Genomic DNA, 23,434 nt, shown 5'->3' with positions numbered 1-23,434 from the left:
CCTTTTTATTTTTTTCCACAACATCTGCCCAAAATCAAAAGAAAAACATGAGAAGGCGCCCATAAAAAGATACGGCGAGAACTAACTCTGGCCACGCCGAGACGACTATTTCCCTAAAGGCCAATACGCAGAAAGGCAAACTGGTGTATCAGCTGTGCCTATATAGCTTTGGTAGGGCGTTGAGATGATTTCTCGGGACATGTAAAGCTAGCTTTACAGCGCAACTCTTCCTTTACCACGGTAGCGCTTTATGAGTTAGAAACGTATACCTGCCGCCGAAAATAGCTCATCACAAAGGATAAACTAAAACTGTTCCACTTTTCCCCACAATTTCCGCCGTTAAAATTGTTCCGAAGGAAATAAGTGCCGACAACCATGTTGAAGCAAAAAAAAAAAAACGGATTTGGATTGGATTGAAAAAAAGAAAACAATTACTGATCCTGCAGTGAAGTCTGCAAGCAGACTTCAGACATGGCCTAAGTCGTCTTCCTGACCCCAACCGCGGCCGGAAACCTGCTAAAACGAAATTTTTTTGTTTGCGAGAGGCTTTCTGGTAAAGAAAAGTTTTGAACAGTTTTAACCTTTTACAGAGGTGCGTTTACAAGCAGTTACTAATCGCTGAACTTGGTTGCGCATGTAAGACATGAATCAGGGGTTGGTTGCTGACGTCTCTGCATGGATATTGCTCTGGTTCATCATTCTAATCTGAAATAAAGCGTACCGCAATGTTGCAGTTATGCTGTACCCGACAGGGTCAAAAACGAGAAACGTAGCGTGTACCAGAAAAAAAAAAAAAAATTAAGCAAGTGCCCTTCAGGCTCCAACAACGCCACGAAGGAGCTGCACTTACCAGGGGTGAAAATGGAAACAAAGCTGCAGGAGGGAGCGCGGTGCCATGAAAAGGAGCAGTGCCTGTTACCAAGCCGACAAGCGGGTTCACGGGGGCGTCATCCATCACGTTGACAGCGAGCTTCTGTCGTAAGCGACGAGACAGCTTCACTAAGGCAGCCGAGGAACGCCGCGTTTGTGCCGGGCGCACCGCAATAGTGGCGACATCCACGGTATGGCTGGCACACACCGGCCAATCCGCATCTCGGGCGGGATCACCGGAGTACATCCCTTCCAACAGCGTCGAGTAAAAGGCGCTGCCAAGGGAGACAGGGGCACAGTGGAAACCGATCGCAGGCCGAATAAAGAACAGATAGATAGAAGCCAGCCAAAAGGCTCAGTTTCATTTGCTACAGCTATACACTATAGTTCATTCCACAAGCTAGGTGCAGCACTGTGGAGGCTACATTGTTGTCAACGGCCTGTCCCCTCAGCGCCTAACTCACCGCGAAGGAAGCGACAAAAGGCGCCGGGGCCTTGCGGTTCCACTTGACGAGAGGGGAGAAGGGAATGTCCGTTCAGGACCTCCTTCACGAAGAGTTAGGCGCCCTCAGTGGCCACACTGTTGACACCAATGCAGCCTCCACAGTGCTGCACCTAGCTTGTGGTATGAATTATAGGAGCTTGAGGGTGACTAGGCGTATATAGACCTCAGAAAAACGTGAGCCGGGGATGGCGAGGTTCGGGGCCGCAGGGCGTGCAAGTTTACCCGGAGGCCTGCTCGAGATAAGACAGCTTTGATTTTTTACCCCGCGTTACCCAGTGTCTATTGAAATAGTAGTCCAAGAACCAACATTAATCACGAACGCAGTAAAGAGAGCGAAGAAGAACCACGGCTCTTTGTCGGTGACCGCACGCCAGGTCAAAATACAAACGCAGAAAAAATGACGACTGAGACGCTACCGTAAACGTATACGGAGAAAAGAAGGACTGCGCATATAAGTCCCAACGCAGGGCAGGGAAAGATTGACAAAAAAGAAAAAAGAAACAGGCCATTATGGTCAGATATGACAAACAAAGGCACAATCTTGAGAGGTCGGAGCTAAAGGTCTGCCGCGCAGCCATTGACTTCCTCACTTTTCACGAAGGAAGGGCTTCGATGAGCACCCATAAGCCCCCTTCGGAGTAAAGACGCTAAGAACGCGCGGATGAAAAGAGCGCCGACGTAAAGATCCTCAAGAGCCGGCGAGCGCTTTCTGTGCGTGCGTGAGCTTGTGTTTGCCAAGTCTAATCAGTCAGCGGTATTTCATCCTTCATCGGGCTCAGACCTTTCCCGAGCACAGTTATCCTGAAGCGAAGGGGAAAAATTGTCAGGAAGTTACACAAGGCGCTATACAGCGCGGCGACTCGATCTGTGATTTCCCCCTTTTCGTCTTTCCAGAACCTACGCAAAAGAACATCGTCTTAGATGAGGCTTGAGCGAGCCGTATAGCCTGACTTGTCGATTATCGGGCAAGGTCCGACCGTTTGCACTTATTCGAGACAAACTCTAATGCCCGAGGGCTTGGGCAGTTGGCGCACACACACACGCATTATATATATATATTGTCACGTGCCAAACTGTGGTATAACAGCATTATCAAGTAGGACGGACATGCTAACCGACCCGCTAATCCCCCGCGTGGGTACGTGACGTGTGATGCGGCACAGCAGAGGACGAAGGAGGAGCGCGTTAGCTATCGGCTTGTGTGCTTGGTTTTTCGTCGCCATATTGGCGACCACCAACCGGTTCTCTCCGCCAGTGTCACCTGGCAAGTTAGGCACCTCGCCTAATAAATACTTTGCCCTTGCGTCTTCGTGAAGGCAACTTCCCTGTGTCCCTGTTTGACAGTATATATATATATATATATATATTCTCCCTATCTCACCTAGAGCAATATCTAGGCAGGCTATTCCCGGTACGAAGCCCTCGTGAACGCCGGACGGAGACAGACATCACACGCGCGCTTACATTGGCAAAACAATGGCTCGCTCAAAATGTTTCGAAACAAAAGCCTGTCACGCGAACAAAGCAGCCATACCCGTGCTCCGTGCCAGCCCTTCCCCAGCGTACCCATAAGACCTGCGCCCACGCGTCCACTACGCACCGCTGCGTACGAACTAAGCGCGGTGTTGAAACCTACAGTAGCGTCACCGACGCACGCATATATATCGAGCGCCACAAGGATCACCGGCCAGTTTTGGCGATTGTAGTTAGTTTCTGAGGCATGCACGCGCAATCGGTGCGTATAAAAAACAACGCGAACAACAACAACAAAAGGGAAGCGCCGAAAGCGCTGCGATTCAGCGATGCTTCCAGTTGTGTGGATACATACAGAGTCGGCGACAAATGCGTGCGACCCGGACACAAAAAAATGTCAGTCTTGATCGCAAAAGATGTCGAATTTAATTACCTTAGGGTTAATGGACGCCGAACTTTAATGAAATTTAAGCACTGCGATCGCAACTTATAAGTGCCCTTTGTGAACGAAGACACTTTTTGCTCTCCGTGAGCCCAAAGGTTTCTTTTTTTTATTTTTTTCCCCCTAAATCGTGCGCTTACGTTTACATCCGAGTCCGACCATTTTGCTGACGCGCGTTCTATAAAAGGACGAACTGTGCCATTTGACAATTAACACGTCAAATGGGGCGACCTTTCTGTTTGAATGATGTGGCTAAAATAAATAGCACAGTTGTCACAGTGCTTTAGGGATTCGTTTTTGCTCATACTTCGTTCACTGGACGTAAATAGGTCTCAGCGGACCAACAGGGTGTATTTTAACGCTGAAATGAGGCCGTCCACCATACGAAAAAGAAAAGAAACAAGGAAATAATAACTATTTCAACGAAAACTAAGACGATGAAGCACAGCGAAGACGAATTTGGACACCACGGAACTCAGGAGCGTGCAGCGAAAAGCACAGCAACAAAAAGAAAAAAATCAGTAAACCTTCATTATAATGAAACAGCGTCATTCGAATTCCCGCTGTGTTCGAAGTTTGACCCCAACTCCAGCGCAGGAAGAACAAATACCCCGCTGTTAACAAAGCTCCGCTTACAACGAAGTCAGTTCCCTCTTCCCAGCGCTTCGTTATAACGAGACTTTACTGTACACAGGAGAAACCGACTGGCTTGCGGTGTCTGCTCGAGTGGCGTAGAGCAGTGGTTCTCAAGCACGTGTGTGTTGGGGACCCCTTTCGGGCTTGAAAAAGTGATGGGGGACCCGACGATGAACTGTGTTCATCCGTGTCATATTGTCAAACAATGTGCACATGCAGCTAATGTCTCCAACATACTTATCAATGCACGCCTTTTGTGTCTAAATTTTATGCCGATGTGTGAAAAACAGTTTGCTCTTGTAGCTCAAAGTCACCGAAACACCTGGTACATGCTGCCTTTCTTGTGTCTGGCTCTTTCGCATACCTGGCGTGTTGTGCAAAAAAGCCAACTTAAAACTTCTGCAATGCGAAAAAAAAAAAAAATGTACATGCTATGCAGAAAAGCCACCTGTTTGCCAGCAAGGATGGGCAACAAGGAGAACCAATTGGGTGGTGGGGGGTGAAGGGGGGGGGGTGGTAGTTTCGACTTCGCGGGCCCCCTGGGGTCCGCGTACCCCCCATTGAGAACCACTGAAGTGGAGTGTTGCTGACGTGACCTAGGCAACGTGCCCCTTCCTTTGCCTACACAAAACTTTCACATAGCTGATTGATTGATTGATTGATTGATGCATTTATTCATTTATTGATTGATTGACTGATTGATTGATTGATTGTAGGTTTTAACGCACCGACGCAACGCAGGCGATGAGGCGCGCCGTAGTGGAGGGTTCCGGATTAATTTTGACCGCCTGGGGATCTTTAACGTGCGCCGAAATCTCGTACACACGCGCGTTTCTGCTTTTCGCCTCCATCAGAAAAGCGTCCGCCGCGGCTGGGAATCGAACCCGCGACCTCGTGCTCAGCAGCGCAACGAACTTTCAAACAGCGAAGCGTCCGTAATACTTCTGCTCGAAACACTAACACTACTTCTGTTACCTGTCACCTCGTCAGCATGAGGCATCAAAGGTCCATTTTCTGCTTGAATGCTTAGCAAAAGTGCGACCACCAGCGGCGTGTAACACAGAATAACAGATTAACGCAGCTGAACATTGCCAAGGGACAAAACCGAATTAGGACATAAGAAACCAAAGGAAAAGCTGACGACCCAAGTATACGGCGCTGGTAACTTCAAAACGAGAGGAGCGATACTCAGAAGCTACCGCGGAATGTAATCGGGCGAATGCTTCACGCGTCGAACAAAACAAAAAAAAAGTGTGTGTGGGGGGGGGGGGGGGAGGGGGGAGGGGGGGGGGGTCGCCTTGGCAACCGCGGAGCAGGACAGCTCGAGGATACGTGTTTGGGGTCCGAAAGAGGATCGCCACGCGATATGAGCTCCCCCTAACGCACGCGCTGTCCGGTACATTGGCGTACACAGCCGAACTGCAATAAAATTCGCTGCATTCCGCGTAACCGGAGACTTCAAAGGACTTTGAAAATTACGTCGCGGAAGGTCTGGCGCGATACATCTCTGCGCCGGCAGCGTGTAGCGTTGCAAGCAGACGAGAAAAAAAAATTGCGGGAAGTCGAGTAGAAAAGTTTCGCGATGTGAATCCAATAGTGCACGGCTCATTTTTGCCGGGGTGGGGTTTCCATCTCCGTATCAGAAGTGCCTCTGCGCGCTGCAATTCTGCGACGACGTCGATTTGCCGGCTAGTATATTGGCAAGGACAGAGAAGCTGAAATCATGCAGAAAGATTTTAGGAAACCTTGGAGGTTAAGGTTGGTATTACAAGCACAGCAATTTTGTGAACATTTCGACTTTCACGTCTAAATATTAGCAGAGAGAGATGTTCCAGTCGTAGATAAAAGATAACAATGCTTCGATACTGTAGGCTGTGCATGCGTCGTTTTCATTTCAACACAAAGAACAGTTATGTTGCTAAACGATAAAATGCCCGAGCAACCAAGCCTTTGCGGGAGAACAAACAAAAAAAAAGCAAAACGTGTAGGGACAGCAATGAGTACTACAAAAGTGAATATATGAACTTAGGCGCGCCAAGTTACAGCTTGGCAAGATTTGGCTAGTCCTACAATAGTCTACCACAAATTCTTTTTCGCGATCGACCGACCTCGCAACCCCTCACATGTGTTCGTTTACGTCGCATAGCTGTGGTGTAGTGCGGAAAAGCTAACTCACAAATGCTCGTTTGCGGAGACAAATGCGCTACGGCAAAGTAATACCTGTGACACGATTCTTTCACAATTGAACGCAAAAGAAATGGGCACAACACACAGGAAAAAGAGAGAGGCCTAACGTTTGTAAACGGCGCCAAGTTCGAAATATGCGATAAATGAAACCTTATTCCATACGAAAATAATCTATTGGCCTTAAGCCAATTCAATGGCAGGAGCAATAACAAAACATCTGTGTTTGCTCACTCTGGCTCTGTTGTGTCTTCCCGCAGACAGACATGTGTTGCCATCAACACGCGGAACTTAAACGCAACGTAGCTGGATACCAGTCGAGGCACCCTGTCTCGGTACAGAGCCCGAAGAAGCAGCAGCATCGACAGCCTAGAGAGTAAAACAATAACGCGGCGGAGGCTATGTGGCTCACGTTGCAGTTATATTGGTGTAGTTAAAGGAAGAACGTCGAAAGTGATATTAGGAATTATCTGGCAACGTAACAGGCAGCGTTCCGAGAAACGCGCGCCAATTAAGCCCGCGTATTTATGCTCAATCTTAACGAAGATAGAGGATCCAGGTTGAGGAAAGAAGCCAAACAGGCGGCTTGTCCACTCCCACGGTCGGTGTGCAAAGCGCTCCTTCATGGTTGGGTTATCCCCGTGACGACATGGTATACGTCTGCGCAGGGCGACAAGCCAGTCCGACCAGTTTAATTAGCACCGCGCGGCTCCACGCTTGCGAGACGCTGTACGAGCGATCTTTCTCGTTATTTGCAGCCCCGGGCCGTTACGCAAACGGGAGACATGAAGCGCCTTCATTGCATATACAAAACGCGCTCTGCGGCACACCTTTTCGCTGGCACGGCTTCCGCGTGACACATGCAGTGCCAAGAAGCAAGAACACCGCAGCACCCCGGCCCCTTTCTGTCTTCTTCTCGGTCTCTTGTTTTTAATCCACACATCTCAAATATACAGGCTTACCACACAAAACCAGCTGTCAAAACTGTGCAAAACGGCAGCACTTTTTTTTTTCTTTTTCTTTTACGGGAGGGAAATAAGAGACCCCTTTGCGGGTTGCCAAGACTTCGCACCTTGATCAAGGTGGCATTACTTGGACATGTTGCCCCTCCTTATATCTATAGTGTGTTCATGTCGCGCTACTAAAGTAGTCAAAATCCAGGATCTTCTAGGGTCCGAGTGTTGGGTAGTGGGAGCACGTGCGAAGAACGAGGGCCTTTACGACAAGAGGAGACAACTTTTGCAGGCCGAAAACTAAAACACACCGCTCACGTAGTACGCTCACCACCCGTTCAGACGGCGCCAACGAAATGCCACCGCGGCTAAGGCACACTACGTGAATCAAAATGACGAAACTGCGCTGGCGCGGCGGAATCCATTTAGGATTGCCTCGAGAGACGTCGCACGTTAACCTGACGATGCGAAACGTACTTCGCTTCCAAATCACGTCCCCAGCTAGCCGCTTAACCGAAATTACGTTGAACGACTCAGCGTTACACGAGCCCAACCAACAACTGTCCGGAGGCACGGAGGCCGCCCACAGACACAGCAGAGAGACAGGGCACTCAATGGAATGATTAATGAGGTCGTTATTTAAGGCTTGCCGCGCGACAGCTACAACCGCAAGTGCCCACGCATAACAAGAAAAAAAATCTCGCGAGGAGGCTCCACTCCCTCGGCACACCTCTCTTCAACGGCGCTTTTCCTCATAAATGATCTCTGACTTCAGAGGCGCCACGAATCCGGCGGCTTTGAAATTAGTCAAGGAAAAAAAGAGGAAAACAAAAACTAAACTCGGAGATAAAATCAAGCCCAGCCAAGCAGCTTCAATTAGCCAAGACATCCGACGGGAGCGCTCGTAAAAGAGACCGAAAAAAAAAAAAAACGCAGAGCCGAGGGAGAAGGAGAGGAGAAAGAAGAACACAGATTTCGCTCGGGAATATCAGTTGCGACGGAGCGTCGTATAAAGAAGGCCGTTTTATTAAAGCCCCTCTCTTGGCACTTAGAGCACGTCTGAACGTAGCTTTTCACAGCCTCGCAACATTACAAAACAACAAAAAAAAAAAGAGGACAGAAAGATCGAGAAGGAGATGCGCTCGAAGCATATCGTGCCACTGGCGTCAAGACGGGGAAAATTGAAGCGAAATGAGTCACGACGCGTTACGCCGAGTGGACGCGCATGGAACGCATGTCATTAAGCCCATCGCCCGGAAGAAGTCACGCGGGAAGCATCTTTTTTTTTTTTCTCGAAGGAGCGTTTAGAAAGCGGTACTTGTTGGCACAAGAACATTCTGCTTGTACCGTTCTTTGATTGGCGAAAGCGCCGCGCGTCAAGGCTTGCCACGGCGTCAACACGAACTTTCGTTCACGCAATATTCATGACGAACAGCGAGAAACAGCTATTAACAACGAGAAAAGGGAGAAAGCAAACAAGGACAAAACGGCAACTTTTTTTTTTAACCCGAATAACTTTCGTTACGTAACTCGAGTTAAGCGAGAAATGAGACGACGCAAGGTCATTCCGACCCCTCTCACTTAACACCGACTATCTCGGAAAATCTATGCAGCCGAACGTTCGCAAAACGAACTATCAATGTAAACCTCCCAGAAAACAAAATATACCGATGCGAACGCTCGGAAAACCCCAACAATTCATAAAAATCTACCTGTCCTGTAAAGCGGGTTTCACAGTTTGCATACACGCACTGCAGCAAAGTAACCCTGCAACGCGGTCAAAAAAGGCGGCGGCCGCCGACACACGGACTCCCAAATGTGCCCACGAGTGAACTTTGATTTCCGCCAGATGGTGTAAAGCAAAAAAAAAAAAAAAAAAAAACGCATACCGTCTGAGCGAACTTTAGAACGCTACGGGCTACAGGAACCGTTTAGAGCAACCGACAACTAAGCCGACCACGAAACTGGCGCGGGGACAAATAAATACCCGAAAGGAAATGGAAACAAACAATAGAGATAGAACGGGAGGGGAACAAAAGCAAAAGAGAGGCGCAGGTGAGGTGAAAGATCGCGCCCTACCCATACGTGACGAGCTGCAAAAAGCGCGGCAATACTTTTTTTTTTTTTTTCGTTGTTTACACGCCGCGAACAACCGACCGCGAATGATGGATGCGCGACATCTCCACACGACCGTGCCTCACGCCCGCACACGCAATCATCCACTCTTCTGACGAGAACCCACGCGCACAAGGTGGTCGAGGGTGATCTATGGCGCCTAAGCAGCTACTACTCACGGAACCCTTCAGCCGCCTCTGAGGCAACACGAAGACAAAGAAAAATACCCCGAACACGCACGCGTCGACAGAAGCTTATCGTTGCGAAACCTATCGGCAGTTGTAGCTCTCCTTCTAAATCCCGGAAAACACAGCTGGGGTCGCTCAAGCACGCGCTCTTTTGCAATCTTAGGCACTGCAATCTCGTACTGAACGTGAAAAGGGCTGTTATCGATGCGTCGCTACATACGCGACTTTGTCGTTTCTTTTTTTTTTTTTTGTTTTTGTTGAGATTTCGTTAAAAATCCACGCTAGTTCACTTTTCAACTTTGCGTTTCGCGGTGAACTTAAGCAGAAATATCGTTCTCCGACAGCGAAGGAATCAGGTGGCCGAAAAAAAAAAAAAAAAAACTCGCTGTGCGTCTGCCACTCGAACTAAAAAGATACGCTACGCAAAACGGCAACAGCAACGTAGAAACGAGCGAAAGTAACAGAACACACGTGCGCATACACTGCTCTTGTACTGTCCTGGCCGTGAAGGGCAACGGAAAAAAGCTGCCACGCTAGGGGGACATTGCCTTGACGTTCGGACAATGGGGGTTCATTTGGCACGCAATACACAACACATGTTCCCTCCCGACCTCGTCACCCCAATCGTAACCGCTCGAAGCTACAACATGCGCCACCCTGAATAATAATAACAAAAGAATATTTGAGGCCGCCAGAGAGGGCCCCCACCAGTCGCCTCAATCCAGCGAGCTGGGCTCCTTGCGGCGAGAGAGGCTACGGCGCTGGCTGGCGGCAGCTCACGAGGTGTGCTTATCAGACGTGGTGCGCAGCATCCGTGGGTGAGGCAGAGAGCGAGAAAGCCGGCACTTACCCTTTCGCTGTCGCTCTCACTATCACACTGCGAAGAACAGAGAGGCGGGAGAATAAATTAGCCCGCGTATCAAGGCACGCACATCCGTCAAGACGCACACACAAAGCGCACCACTAAACAAAAGAGCACTTTTTCAGCAACCAACCTTCGTGTTACTGTAACGCGCCACGGCACGCGAGAAGGAACGCGTTACACACACGCACACACGCGGGTTGCGAAAAAAAAGGCGACAAGGCAATTAGGCGCTCCGCTGCCTTGTCCCCACGCGTGAAACAACGCTGCTGCTGCTGCTTGGCTCCTGTTCTCGTCACGCCCCACGACGACGGCAGCCGTTTTTCACCAGAAGGCAGAGGTACCGGAGCTGCTTCGGCGCCTATTCGCCCAGACACCTCTTACTTTAGTAGGCAGAGGTGTTGTGCGACCAACTATGAACACAACTAAATCTTAGCGCTGACGCAATGCCACTTCACGTTCCCATGCGGTTACCGGAAGTGCAAGTCTCTCTCTCTCTCTCTCTCTCTCTCTCTCTCTCTCTCTCTCTCTCTCTCTCTCTCTCTCTCTCTCTCTCTCTCTCTCTCTCTGTCTGTCTGTCTGTCTGTCTGTCTGTCTGTCTGTCTGTCTGTCTGTCTGTCTGTCTGTTTGTCTGTCTGTCTGCCAGCTTGAACAAGGCAATTTTAGCGGGAAGGCACCAAGTTCGACCGATTCCACATGGAGCTCAAAGACGCGGAGGAAGCAATTGACCCATCCATTAAGCGCGCTGCACATCGCGCTAAGGTGGGAATTGGAATTCTCCGAATGTGGCCCACAGCGGGGCTTTTTTTTTTTTTTCTCCCTTCGTCAGAAAAGAGAAAACGGCGAGCGGGTGTTCAACCCCCCACTCGTTGCATGGTTGATGATGACCGACGCCTGACCAACCGAGCCATTACGGAGCGTTAAAGGAACAAAAGGCGAGGCAAGGCAGCGCAGGGAGTGTGGCATGGAAGCCATCACGCGGTGCAAGGCTCGTCGCCGTCCTTGCAAACACGCCACCTCTACACACTGCCCCCGACACATGGCGCAAGCGAGGCTGGTTCGATCGCTGCTGTCACGGCGCTGCTAAGAGAGGGGGTGGCAGCAGAAGAAATAATCCAGCACAACGCACGCCAGCAATGTTATCTGGCAGAGCCGTCTCCTTCGTAACCAGAAAATTAAAAAAAAATTGCGGGGATAACTTGAGCTTACGAAACCACCCCAGACCTGAGTAGTAAAGGTGAAGAGCGCTCTTGACAGGGGTACAGAGTAGAGAAGAGAAGAATCGAAAGGAGCTCAGAACAAATGATAACTGCAAAAAGATGGTAGCCTTGCTACCGCAGAAATAAAAGAAAAAAGTATCGAGGGACAAACTAGACGCGGAGACGCCTGATGAAAGAAGCTGGTGGCAGCGAAGCGTGAAAAGGGCAAATCGTAATGCAGCCGACCAGCTTGTGTCCTAGCCGGCGAAACAATTTCGCCGGCCCGCGCAGACATAAAACAGCGAGGAAATCGGCGGAACCACAAAGAGCAAGAAAACAACACAATGACCGGTAATATTAAAAAAGGAATTGAGACACATGGAAATGGGAGATCTGGGGGGGGATAACTATAACCGGTATTCATTTTGGACCCACATGTTGGTGTCTCCCCACCCCACCGACGTCACGGAGCGCCGACGTGACAGCAGTGGTAAAACGAACCGCGGCCGCACAAACTCAGGCCGTGCGCTTTGCGGGGAAGCTGAACAAGCAGCACTCTTCAGGAACCAAATTACGGAAAGACGGGTTGGGGAATACGGGGAAATACCGCGAAGACAATAGGAAAACGCAAGGAGGCATAGAAAGTTTTTCAATTTCAGCAGGTTAAATTTTCTTTTACAGTTACCAACCACCGTTTGTCTTTCTCCCCGTGAACACGGATGGATGAAACTGCGATTTCCACTCGGCGACCCACATCTCATGATAACGGAGTGCGTTATTTGCCTAGAAAGAAATTTCGGACTGGTTTTGCCGATTAAACGACGGATTGATACAGCCTCAAGGCATCAGAAATGTTTCAGAAACGTTCATGATCCAGAAATGTTTGCTCCCAGTTTGAAAGCGTGATTTCTGTGGCCATCTTTTCACCACAAAGTATACCGTGCACGGCTGCTTCGCGAGAAAAACGCCCATATAGTCGCACCGCCTATTGGACCTACGCGGGAACTTTGTCAGGCGCAGAAACCAGATTAGTTTTCGGGACGAACCTGAAACAGCTCTTCAAAACGTTCATACAAGCGCTTGAGCATTATTTCATACCCGTTGAATGAACGAATCATAGTGATAAGAGCCACCCATATAGGTTTTAAAATTTATCTTCAATACTTTCCGGCAGACCCTATAAGAGAGATATATCTGCTCAACCCGCTCAGACGCAGTACACCACTTGTGGACGAGGATGCGGTTCAGAAAATTCCAGCAGCGCTTAATTAGTTTCTGTACAAGGGAAACGCCGAGTCCATACCGTCCCCGTTAGGACCCATTCGCATCAGCCGCTGAGCGCTATGTGCACCAGGCGACTCAAAACTGAAAGATAATCGCACTTGCTGCATTCGCGCACTTAACACCGAAGCGAAAGTGTGCTGACGCTCTGGCCCACACCTGAAGACGACGTCCCCGAACGACTGCGACGGAAATGGTCAAGAAAGCATGGAACGATTTCGAGCACCGTACGGAGTGCGCCACAGATCCCAGCACGGATGGAGCTAAGGCAGATAAACATAACGGGGCCCTAACCAAAAAGAGAACATCCCGACGGGACAAGGAGGGGAGGGGCGGAATTCGGCCGAAGAAAAAAAGCTCATGCCAAAATTTGAAGAAAAAAAAAGCAGGCGTGGTCCCCCACCTCCTCCTAAAAAAAAAGTAACGATAAAATAACACCCGCTGTAAATACGTAAAGAAAACAATGAAAATGCAGAAAAGTATACACAGTGGGACGAATTGAAAAAGAGTAACGCTACATTTAGATTGCATAAAAGAAGTCAAGCGAGAGCAGACGCAAGTCAAGGCGCAGAACCAACAATAAAAAAAAAACACTCACGCAGACACAAAGAAGGAAGAAAAACAAACAAGAAGAACGGGAGAGAATTAAAGCTCCACGCAGCAGAGACAATCCTTCGGCAGGGAGAACCGAAAGGTTCAAGAAACCCAGACCAAACAAAAGGGAGCGAGAAAAAGAAACGAGCGAGGAGCGTAAGTCGGGAGAACAGGAGGACGACGACGACCGTCTCTCGCACAAATAATCGTCAAATATCCGCCCGAATGAACAAACGCTCCCAACTCGCTTTCGCTCATTTCGTCACACTCAATTCTATCCTTATTTTTCCTCATCCCGTCATCCCTCCTCTTCCTCCGCGAATTGGGATTGCTTTTTTCCTCCGTAGCATTTTCGGCCGGGCGGTGGGAGACGACAAGAGATAGCGGAGAGGGGAAAAAAAAAAAAACAGGATCTTGAAAAAAGAAAAAAAAAAAGCTGGAGAGGAACAAGGAGCCAAGGAGTGACGAAGAGAAACGAGCCCCCTCCCCTTCCAAAAAAAAAAAGGTAAATAAAAGAAGATGAAGGAGAGGAACGATGAAAAGGGGGCGCAAGCAAGCAAGCGCGATGAAAAAGCAAGACCGACTGTCGACAAACTGCGGGTACGCGAAATTGATTTCTGCCACGCGTCCCCGGCGCTCGCTCTTTATTTCCGCCCAGTGCTCCTCACTCGTTCGTCCGTCTTTTTCCACACTTCCCGCCTTCCTCCCCCCGCAACCATCCCTGCGCGCACTTCGCTTCTGTCTTCGATCCTCTAATATATCCCCTCCCTCTCCTCCTCCTCCATTTCTTCCCCCTGTCGCCATTCCTCAAAGCTGGCTTCCGGTCTCCCTGATGTCATCTCCCTCGGGAGACACAGACAGACAGACTGGCTCGGATTCCCGCTTCCTGTTTTTACTTTACGTCATCTCGGTTCGTTTTGATCACATTGCGCTAGCGCGCTCTTTCCTTATATTGCGACTGACTCCAACCCGACCCCCCTCCTTCCCCTGAACGGAATTCTCCCGGAACCGTCTTCCTTAAAAAAAAAAAAAAAAACACACACACACAAATACACATAAAACGAGGGCCGGCCCAATCAACGTGCCAATCTGCCCATTTCATCCCACCGATAGATTTATTCGGTGAAAGAGGGGAGTAACGAGATACCCTTAATGATCCTGGACCCGAAAGACTCCAGGCTTCACTCGCAGTTTTTTTTTTTTTGTCTTTCGTTGGTAAATTTAACGCATGAGCGAAACGTATAAACGCGAATCCGTTTTAATCTTCGAAATTAGTTGTCGATTCTTTTGTACTTGCACACATGCTTGCCCCGAGATATCTTTTTTTACTACGTACGCTGTCTTATCTAACGCTTTATATCATCCGCGCATGCCACGATGGGCGGATCCGCACTGCCCGAGCGGAGAAGCATGAAACCAGGCATGCGCAGTAAGCCGTGGATTACACGCAAACATGAAGATATGAGCCCGACGCCCAAATTAGTAAACTTCGCTGTGTTAATATCAGCTAACGGCCGGTGTTGCCTCCTTATACTGCATTGCGAGGGTCATTATATTTTGCCAAATCTTTCCGAACCCCTAGATTAATTGTTTCCTAAACGAAAAACTGATTTGAACGCTCGTTTCTTTTTTGTGTGTGTGGTTGTTGTTGTCTTTCTGTGCGAACTGCATATAACGAGATGTGCATGCCCAACACAATATTTCTGCTTCGGAACTTTTGATGAGAGCAGCAATTAGGCCTAAAATTTTATGTTATTTTCTGCAAATTCGGAGCGATTTTCTAATTACCATTTTACGATTACACTTCCTTTCGAATATTTGTTTCTGCCTATGTATAGCGAAACTTGCCGCAGTCATTATATATTCGCGGTGATTCCTTTGACTGTCGTACGCCTTGATTGATTGATTGATTGATTGATTGATTGATTGATTGATTGATTGTGGGGTTTAACGCGCCGACGCAACGCAGGCGATGAGGCGCGCCGTAGTGGAGGGCTCCAGATTAATTTTGACCACCTGGGGATCTTTAACGTGCACCTAAATCTCGTACACACGGGCGTTTTTTGGTTTTCGCCTCCATCAGAAAAGCGGCCGCCGCGGCCGGTAATCGAACCCGCGGCCTCGTGCTCAGCAGCGCAGCGCCTTAGCCGCTGACCCACCGCGGCGGGTCGTACAGCTTTGCAACGTTCATGTTTGTAATTTAAGAGCGTGAGTACAAGAACAATACCAAAACCTACGAATAATAGAGAGATAATATACGTGGAACGCCTTTCTCTGGCAAAAAGCGAGTATAGGTCGGCACGGGACGTGACAGTGAACAAACAGTCTGCATACGGAACTGTGAAACCCTCAAAATAAATTCGATAAGCAAGTAAGATAGACCGCGTGTTTTCTGGCGGATTATTGCCACACCTGAAACTCGTAAACTAAAGGCTCGAACACCCGCAGACTATAGATGAGTAATCTGAGCAACAACGACCACATTTTCGATTCGGGTATATGCATGTTGAAGAGCATTAAGAAGCGCGGGTTCAAGAAGGAAAAAAAATCAGAAACAACGTTATTCGCGCGAGTGACTCAAAATAATAGGACTAAATGTGCACGACAGCAACGTCGCCAGCAGCCTCGCTTATTTCGTATAACTTGATTCACGACGACGAAACGCACCGTTGAGCACGAATGAGCATCGAGTTTTATTGGCATTTAAAGAGCGACCTTTTTTCGTATACGACAAACGACTCCGGCATACTTTTGCGAAATTATAGTTCGGTTTTAACCGAAAATAGCAAACTTTAAATATGATACATGCCTCACTTAAACAATATTTTGAGCGCTCGCACGGACGTTTGCTGCTCTTATTTCGCACGAATGTTGCCAAATCCAGCAGTAGCGGTTCTGTACATACATGTTGTAACGCAGTCTCACAAAGGATAAAGGCGAAAGGCGCTTAGATCGAGGGCAACCGGATTACTGCCTGCAATAAAAAAAAGGGGGGTGGTGGGTATTAAAATGTAGCTTCACAAAACTGAATATATCCTATAAAAACCAATAAACTGCATTATAAAAGAACGGTTGTTTTGTAATCGACTGCTGTTTCGAAAATGGTTATACTGCAGCGTAAGCTGCATCGTTTAAGAGCGTTCACCGGTACCTGAAAAACGGAAAGAAACATAAAACGAAGCCCCAGCTAGGCTAACGCAACGTCTAGTTTCATGCGAATCGTAGGAGAAGGAGAAACATAGCCACCTGATTTTTGTAGAAGCCTTTAGATTTTTCAACAGGTGGATTGCACAGTTCGCACAAGCGATTAGAAAGATGTGCTTGTTTGTTTCAGGCATATTCGTGACATATTTGCGAACAACCGAAATCACAACGGAAACCTTTATGCGCAGTATTTTCATCCGTATAACATTTAGGAAAAAAAAAAAGATGTGAAGTTCTACGCGAGCTACAGCTGTTGAAAAAAAAAAAAAAAAAACCCTGTTTTTATCGCTGAATCGTTTCAAAACGGCAATGACCCGTATGCTCCACACAGCGGCTTTTCGCTTCGCACAGAGCACCCCAATAGCGAAAAAAAAAAATAATAATAATAAAAATAAAGCGAAAATAACCCAACGAGGTCAAGCCACTGCCGCTACAAAAGCTATCTGCCAGTTTTTCGTCGCCATTATCAATTTCATAGCCCCCCCCCCCTTCCCCCAAACACAGCTTTATTGTCAATTTAACCTTTGCATTTCATACCGAACGAGTTTAGTGTCCCCATTATTACCGGCTGCCAAATCCGCAGCAAATTAATGACCACCCGCTTCGCTTTCCGGCGAGACGAGCAGGGAGTATAATCGGTGCGATTTCACTCGGCAAAATAACAGGACCGAGATAAGGGAAACATAAATGCGGCAATTATAGAATTCAAGCAGCGGCGGGAGAGAACCGGCCGGATGCACACGACTGCGCAGCTGTGACCCCAGCAATCGCACGCACGAGGCCACGCGGGGGAAACGGTAAACACTGGAAACATATGTGCGGCCAGATCACAGGTCGACATAGAGGGGAGCATGAACCAGAAAGAAAGAGAAAAAAATACAACGAATGGGTAGGCAGCTGCGCGAAGGTTCAAGCCTTTGCCGACCCGTTCGCCACTCACGACTAGACAAAAAGGGCGAAGTAGACCCAAGCTTTTGTATACCTGCGTGTAAAACATCAAAGCGGGCACAACTGCGATACCCTTACGGGTATCGGAAAGCTGGATAGTTCGCGCAAAGCCAGATACGAGGAGAGGAGGACCGAGACGTTTTTTTCACGCTTGCACAAGCGCACTGTATTTGAATAAAGTGAAGCGAGTTACCGCAACTCCGACAAGAAATAAACATTCCGGTATATCGCACAAAATATTCAGATGCCAAAGTTCGTATAAGTGGAAAATTTCTCTATATATTCCGAAACAGGTTGACATCTAACTCGTGCTCGTGAACACAAACACCGCAGAAACGGAGCCAGGAGGCGGATTTGCAGCCATAGGAGCACGAACGAAGTGCATTTAGATACTATCACCGGTCGACCCCATTAATATGAAAATTAGGCCCACTATCGGAGCTACATCAAACAGGAATCCCACGTGGGGTTCCCGCAGACGACGTACCCGTCGAAGCGAGGCGTATTTTCTCTCTAGCACGCCATGGGATTATCAGTTTGGCAAGCCGATAGCCAGCATTAAGTGGTTGCTCCGAGCTGTGTCCCACGCCAGCTGAAATACGACACCGCTCCCCCTCCCGCCCCAGGCAGGCACGCCTCGAAAGTCGTCCAAACTGGCTGTAAATACCCGAGTTATCGTGTCCGCCCGCTCCTCGAGCGCGACGACACCGACGACGAAGAAGAAGAATAAACGAACTTCCTTGATCGATAAGTACGTACCGCCGCCACAGCACGCGCGACACTCGTTTCAAACGTTCTTTCGAAAGAGGTGGAAAGGAAGAAATAGATGCCGCCGCGTACAGCAGAGGCTTGTCGTCGGGCGGAGAAATCATACTTCGGACACGCGCGCTAAAGACCGCCTGTCACTACACGCTGATTGCCACGACCACTACGAATGCGAAATGGTCGCGTTATGCCCTGGAAAGTGTGTAACAGCGGCGTAAATGATACGGCCTTGCGATAGGCGCGCGCGCCATTATAGCCGCCCAGTTTCCACGCTCCGCAGTTAATTCCTTTCTCTGCTCGCGGAATTCGCGGAGAACAGTGTCTGAGATAACCAGATAACACAGACAAACAGACGGTAAGGAGAAATATGCAATAGCGCATGTTGTTACGCGACGCTCGCTTCATCTGATAGCGGAGTTAAAGGGTTATTACGACAGTTGCGGGTAAGAGCATTTCGGTGAGAAGTGCCCGCAGCACTTCGTGCTTCGCGGAAGAGAAATAGGACGGAGGTACAAGGCGGCACTCGCCGCAGCTCGTTAACGTAACCGCTGACATGGGGCGATTTGAGGAGTCCGCTTACATCTGCTACGTGGAACTGAATGCGCTCATTCTCGCGTGCGCCCGTTTGTGACGCAATACGCTTAGGCATATTCCTTTCTCGCTTTGTTCCTCGCTGAAGAAGTTGCAGTGTGTGGCTACCTCCAACGCACTAAACTGCGAGCCGTTATAATCATCCAACTGGCGCGCGACGTTAAGCGGGTGCCAGTTTTTCGAAGCGCGCTACAGTTGGCTTTTCCGCCAGACTTGACGTCAAAACACTGACCTGCTTACAGGAAAATCACTTTTTTTTTTAACTATAAACAGTTTATCCGTTACAACCTCTTTCAACTCACCTTTTCGTTCTTTGGTCTCGCTTACGCGGTGTGAATTTGGACGCAGGAATATTGCCCAACAGACGTGGGTGTCTTCAGAGACATGTGAACACTCAAATACGGAGCCATCAGACGAACGCAACGCGGCTTCCTCTTCCCAAAACCCTTAACCGCGCGTGCAGTGAATGCCCAACCCCAACGCGGAAATCGCGCCGAGGATCCTGGCAATGAACGTCGGAACGGTTCCTCTAGAAATACGCGCCAAAGCGACAGGGCCAGAGAGGCAGGCAGCTACGCCTAGCGGAGTTCAAACAGAGCTCCCAGTCGATAGAGGGGTCGCAGTACGGACGTGTAAACCCTACGTGCAAAGAGATCCCAAGCTAGGCGGTTAGGATCAAGAGGCCATAATGGCGGGCGGCGAGCAGCCTGTTCGGGCCCGTAAGAAAACGTGCAGGGGCCGAGGTGGGCGACGCTATCGCTTCCGCGACAATAAAGAAGTGCAGAAGGAGGAGGCCGTAAATGGTACGAACGAGCCGCAGCTCGATCCGCAACGACCTTCTTCACACTCGGCACGGCGCGCGATACGCGAGCGGCGCGTCGTAAAAGACGCGCCGAAAAAGCTTCCCTTCCTCCGTTCCCTCCTCAGACGACGAAATTTCAAAGAGAAAAGGCCTAGTGTGCAGGACACACGTCCCGTGAAGGGACATGAATGTAAAAAACTGCTTCTGCGAAACTGATCGTAATTCAGGTCGGAGCACACTCGAAGGTGATGCAGGGGGGAGAGGAGCCTTCGACAGGGAACACAACAGACGCGTTGGATTAAACAACCCTGGAGCGCCCTGCGGTGTGGATCTTCACAAGTCGTAAACCTTCCCGTCGCCCGGCAGAGACTCATATCAGGCACTATCCCAGAAACGATTCACCCGCTACCTGAACCACAATTACCCCCCCCCCTCCCCCTTGTCGAAAATGTCTCGATAAACAAATGTCCCTAATAAGCGAACAGTGCGCCACATCAGACGTTCGTCAAACCTCGAAAGTTTTCTCCTGTGATTTTCGAGCACGGTGGAAGCTTATTCAAGATAGGCTTCCGCTAGAGGGCGGTGGAGGGCGGTTCTCTTTCGACCAATTTTTTACTCACCGTGGTATCGGCTATTGGAAGAGCGTGGAGGTGTATTCTGCTTGCGAACTTCAGGCAGCTATATTCGAATTAATTTCCCACTCTGTGAGAAAGGAAGTTGTCAACATTGTGAATTTAGAATAATTCAAAATCCTCCGCTTTTGAAATGCGGCGCGTTTCCGGCAACTTGTGCACCACACACATTTCTTTCTGTTCAACGAATGATTCTATGAATAAAAGAAGGGGGCAAGGGAGGGAGGGGTGGCTTTGCCACAAAACACGTAGTATGGGGGAGGGGGGGGGGGGGAGGGGGGCTTCATTGCAAGGCGCACGGTAAACCGACGGGCTTAACGCAGGTTCACGGGTTACGAAGTTTGTGGAGTACCAGACTACGATTACGTCAGGCATCACCTATTCGGTATGTTCCCACACCTCGCACGTCGAGTCAACCACCCCTCTGGCAAACGCAGCAGGGCCTGCGCTGTAATCTAGATTTGGAACCCCCGAACACGTATCAGTTGCGGCCACAAGAACGAAGCGTTCCGTCTCCAGGGCCCGGGTAAAAGTAACGTGGGACCGGCGCGAATGAGCTCAGCCACGCAGGAGAACGCACTCCGACGCAGCGAAGCGGCTCGTTCGTTACCATTCCCAAAACAAGGCTCATCGGGACGCAAGCTGTGCAGCGGCCACGGGGATAAGTAATACGAGAAGCTCCCTGCGCGGCGCTTCCCCGCACGGCCGGCCACGCGCGTCGCCGGCCGCTGCTGCCCACGCCTAATGAGGCGCGCATTATCGAATTAAAGGCTCCCGCCAAGCGTTAACCGGGACGGGTCAGTAAGCGGAGTGCCGCGCCCGCGGCAAACCCCGAAGGAACCCGCTGGGCGTGCCTCGCACCGCTTGTCGGGCCGTGTTGGAGGAGAGCGGTCGGAATTCGAGCGCTCCCCCCCGCCAACCCCGCCCTTTGTTTTTTTTTTTTTCGTTCCCGCAGCCTCCGCTTGGCGGCGCGCCGTTCGAGAAACGACAAGTGCCCTTCCCGCTGAGTTCAACCCTTCCCTGCCACCAGGCTCCACTTTCGAGCCCCTCCCTTCCCTCCCGTCGGGTTGACACCCCTCGCGGTTCATCAGTCACCCCCTTAATTACCCGCCGCCGCCGCCGGGGGAAATTGGCGAGCCGCTGTTGTCGGCACGCGCGTACAATTTTCGGGGAAGAGCGCGCCCCGCGGGCGACATAATACGTGAAGCGTTTAAGCCAGCTAGCTGGTGCACGTCACGGCGGAGCATGCCGCGGGCAAGTTTCACCAGCACTGGCGAGAAGGGTGCCAACGCGCATCCATGCGACACTTTGTCCCCCACCCCCCCCCCCCCCCCCACCCCCCTTTAATTCAAGCTCCAAGACGGGGGAGGGAGAGTGCCAAACGTTGGAAGGAATGCGTTGCAGTTATGAGCGCGCCCAGCTTTAAAAATGCGAGCCGCGTGCGCGCAGAGCGACATTCCGCATTAACGCCGTCGCGCAGTAAGTTTCGCAGCTTTGGTCACGTACCGACCTGGACGATTCGCGGAATGGACGAACGACTTTAATGTAGAGAGGGCCCTCCGAGCGAATGACAAAACGAGGAAAACGAAAGTCTCACGAAGGGCGTTGCTCAGAACACACTCCGCTCCGAGCAACCGCTCCCAATCACGAAGCGTTCGTTGCAAAACCCCAACGCATTACCATGAAGAAGTGATCAGCAATAGTAAGGCCGCCCACATTAAGCGAGTTAGGGTGCCTAAGCGGGCTAGCTGGTACTTCATCGCAGAATGAATGACTAATGCAGAGTGGAGGCTAAAAAGGGGATGGAAAAGATGATTGGGAAAGACGTCACTAATTAGTTGCAGTACATCTGACAAAGTAATGTTCAAGTTTCATTATCAATGTAGTCTGTGGAGGTCCAGAAAAGAATTCTTTCCTCGACGAGTTGTGCTTCCCACAACAACTACCTGGTGCACAGTTATGCAAACCTCACTACGTACTATCCACTCCTGTAAATGGTGAACGAAACGGCTGCCATTTCTTTCTCCCCGCTCTTTTCCTTCGCTCGCCCCCTTCTCGCTCCGTCTCCATCAGCAGCGAACGCTCCTCAAGCAGGCAGAAAACGAGTGAAGGACCAAAAAAAGGAAGATGAGATTTTTCCCTTGCGGCCACAACACAGGGTGCGCCTTGCAGCAGCAGAGGCGCACCGCAGCCCCACATACCGAGGCGCGGCCGAGTGCAGCCCAGAGACTGAGAAGAGAGGGGCCTCTCCTCTGCGGTGCGCCCGGGGCCACTGGCCCGACAGCGCAGGGCCGCAGCGGCATCGATCTCCTGCGGCAGCACGTCGAGAGAGGAGCGGGTGTGCCTACTACAACGCGGCACCGAAACGCCACCCAGCCCCCCTCAAAGGTCTTCTACCCAACTTCCCGACATCGTAACTGCACACTTCCGTTTCCAAACCACAGCGGCAGGAGACACCGTTCATCGGTGACGTCTTTTTCCCCCACGAGTTGTTCCACACCCTGGGCGTCTGCGCTCCGTAACGGCCTCGTTGTCGAGAACACCTTTGTCTGCCACTCGGTTAACGTTTTTTCTCTGTCTGCCTGATAGAAAAAGCCAGATTCTACAGGAAACGCTGGAAACTTGAATGCAATATCCACTGCCCGCGAAAGCTCATCAACGCCCCGCCCCCCACCCACCCACCCACTTGTCTCACCGCATCCCATCTGCACTTGGGCGGCGAGTTAGCGCTATTTAGGTCACCCTTATGCTCTAATATGTCTAAAATTTCGCGCCAAATTAACCGGAAATAGAGCGCAAAGACCGGACGAGGCACAAAGACCCATACGACGCAAACGAGCGATGTCTCGCAACTTTTAGAAAGTTTATTGCAAGAATCTGACGATATTTAAGTTACCCGCGGCGGTCAGCAGGGATCTTGAACCATATATCTCCGTGTAGCGCACAAAACGGACAGGCACAGAAAGACGTAACGGGCACAAGCGCTAACTTTCAAACGCGCTTTGTTGACACAAGCACGAATTGAAACAAGCAGGCAGGACGTCATCATACTCACCAAACAAGATAAAATAAAAAAAGAAGCAAAGCATCCTGAGATTCGCGCACAAAATGAACAGCACGAGGGTGCGACGTCAGAAGGGGCAGCGTGAGGGATTGACTATGGCGGAAGCCGCTCCCCTTTCAGATATAT

The 23,434-nt window shown here is 50.0% G+C and overlaps 1 protein-coding gene across 1 annotated transcript in view; it reads right to left on the bottom strand.

Moving 5' to 3' along the window:
- LOC144146020 (uncharacterized) overlaps nucleotides 1–23,434 on the bottom strand; it is a 176,324-nt gene that overhangs the window by 105,870 nt on the left and 47,020 nt on the right. The window contains 1 exon segment of the mRNA XM_077677936.1: nucleotides 10,217–10,243. Coding sequence (XP_077534062.1) covers nucleotides 10,217–10,243 — 27 coding nt within the window.

The sequence above is a fragment of the Haemaphysalis longicornis genome, unplaced genomic scaffold (assembly GCF_048455015.1).
Source record: "Haemaphysalis longicornis isolate Haplotype H1 unplaced genomic scaffold, Haemaphysalis longicornis Haplotype H1 scaffold_7, whole genome shotgun sequence".
NCBI classification, from domain to species: domain Eukaryota; kingdom Metazoa; phylum Arthropoda; class Arachnida; order Ixodida; family Ixodidae; genus Haemaphysalis; species Haemaphysalis longicornis.
This window is presented reverse-complemented; position numbering and strand designations above follow the sequence as displayed.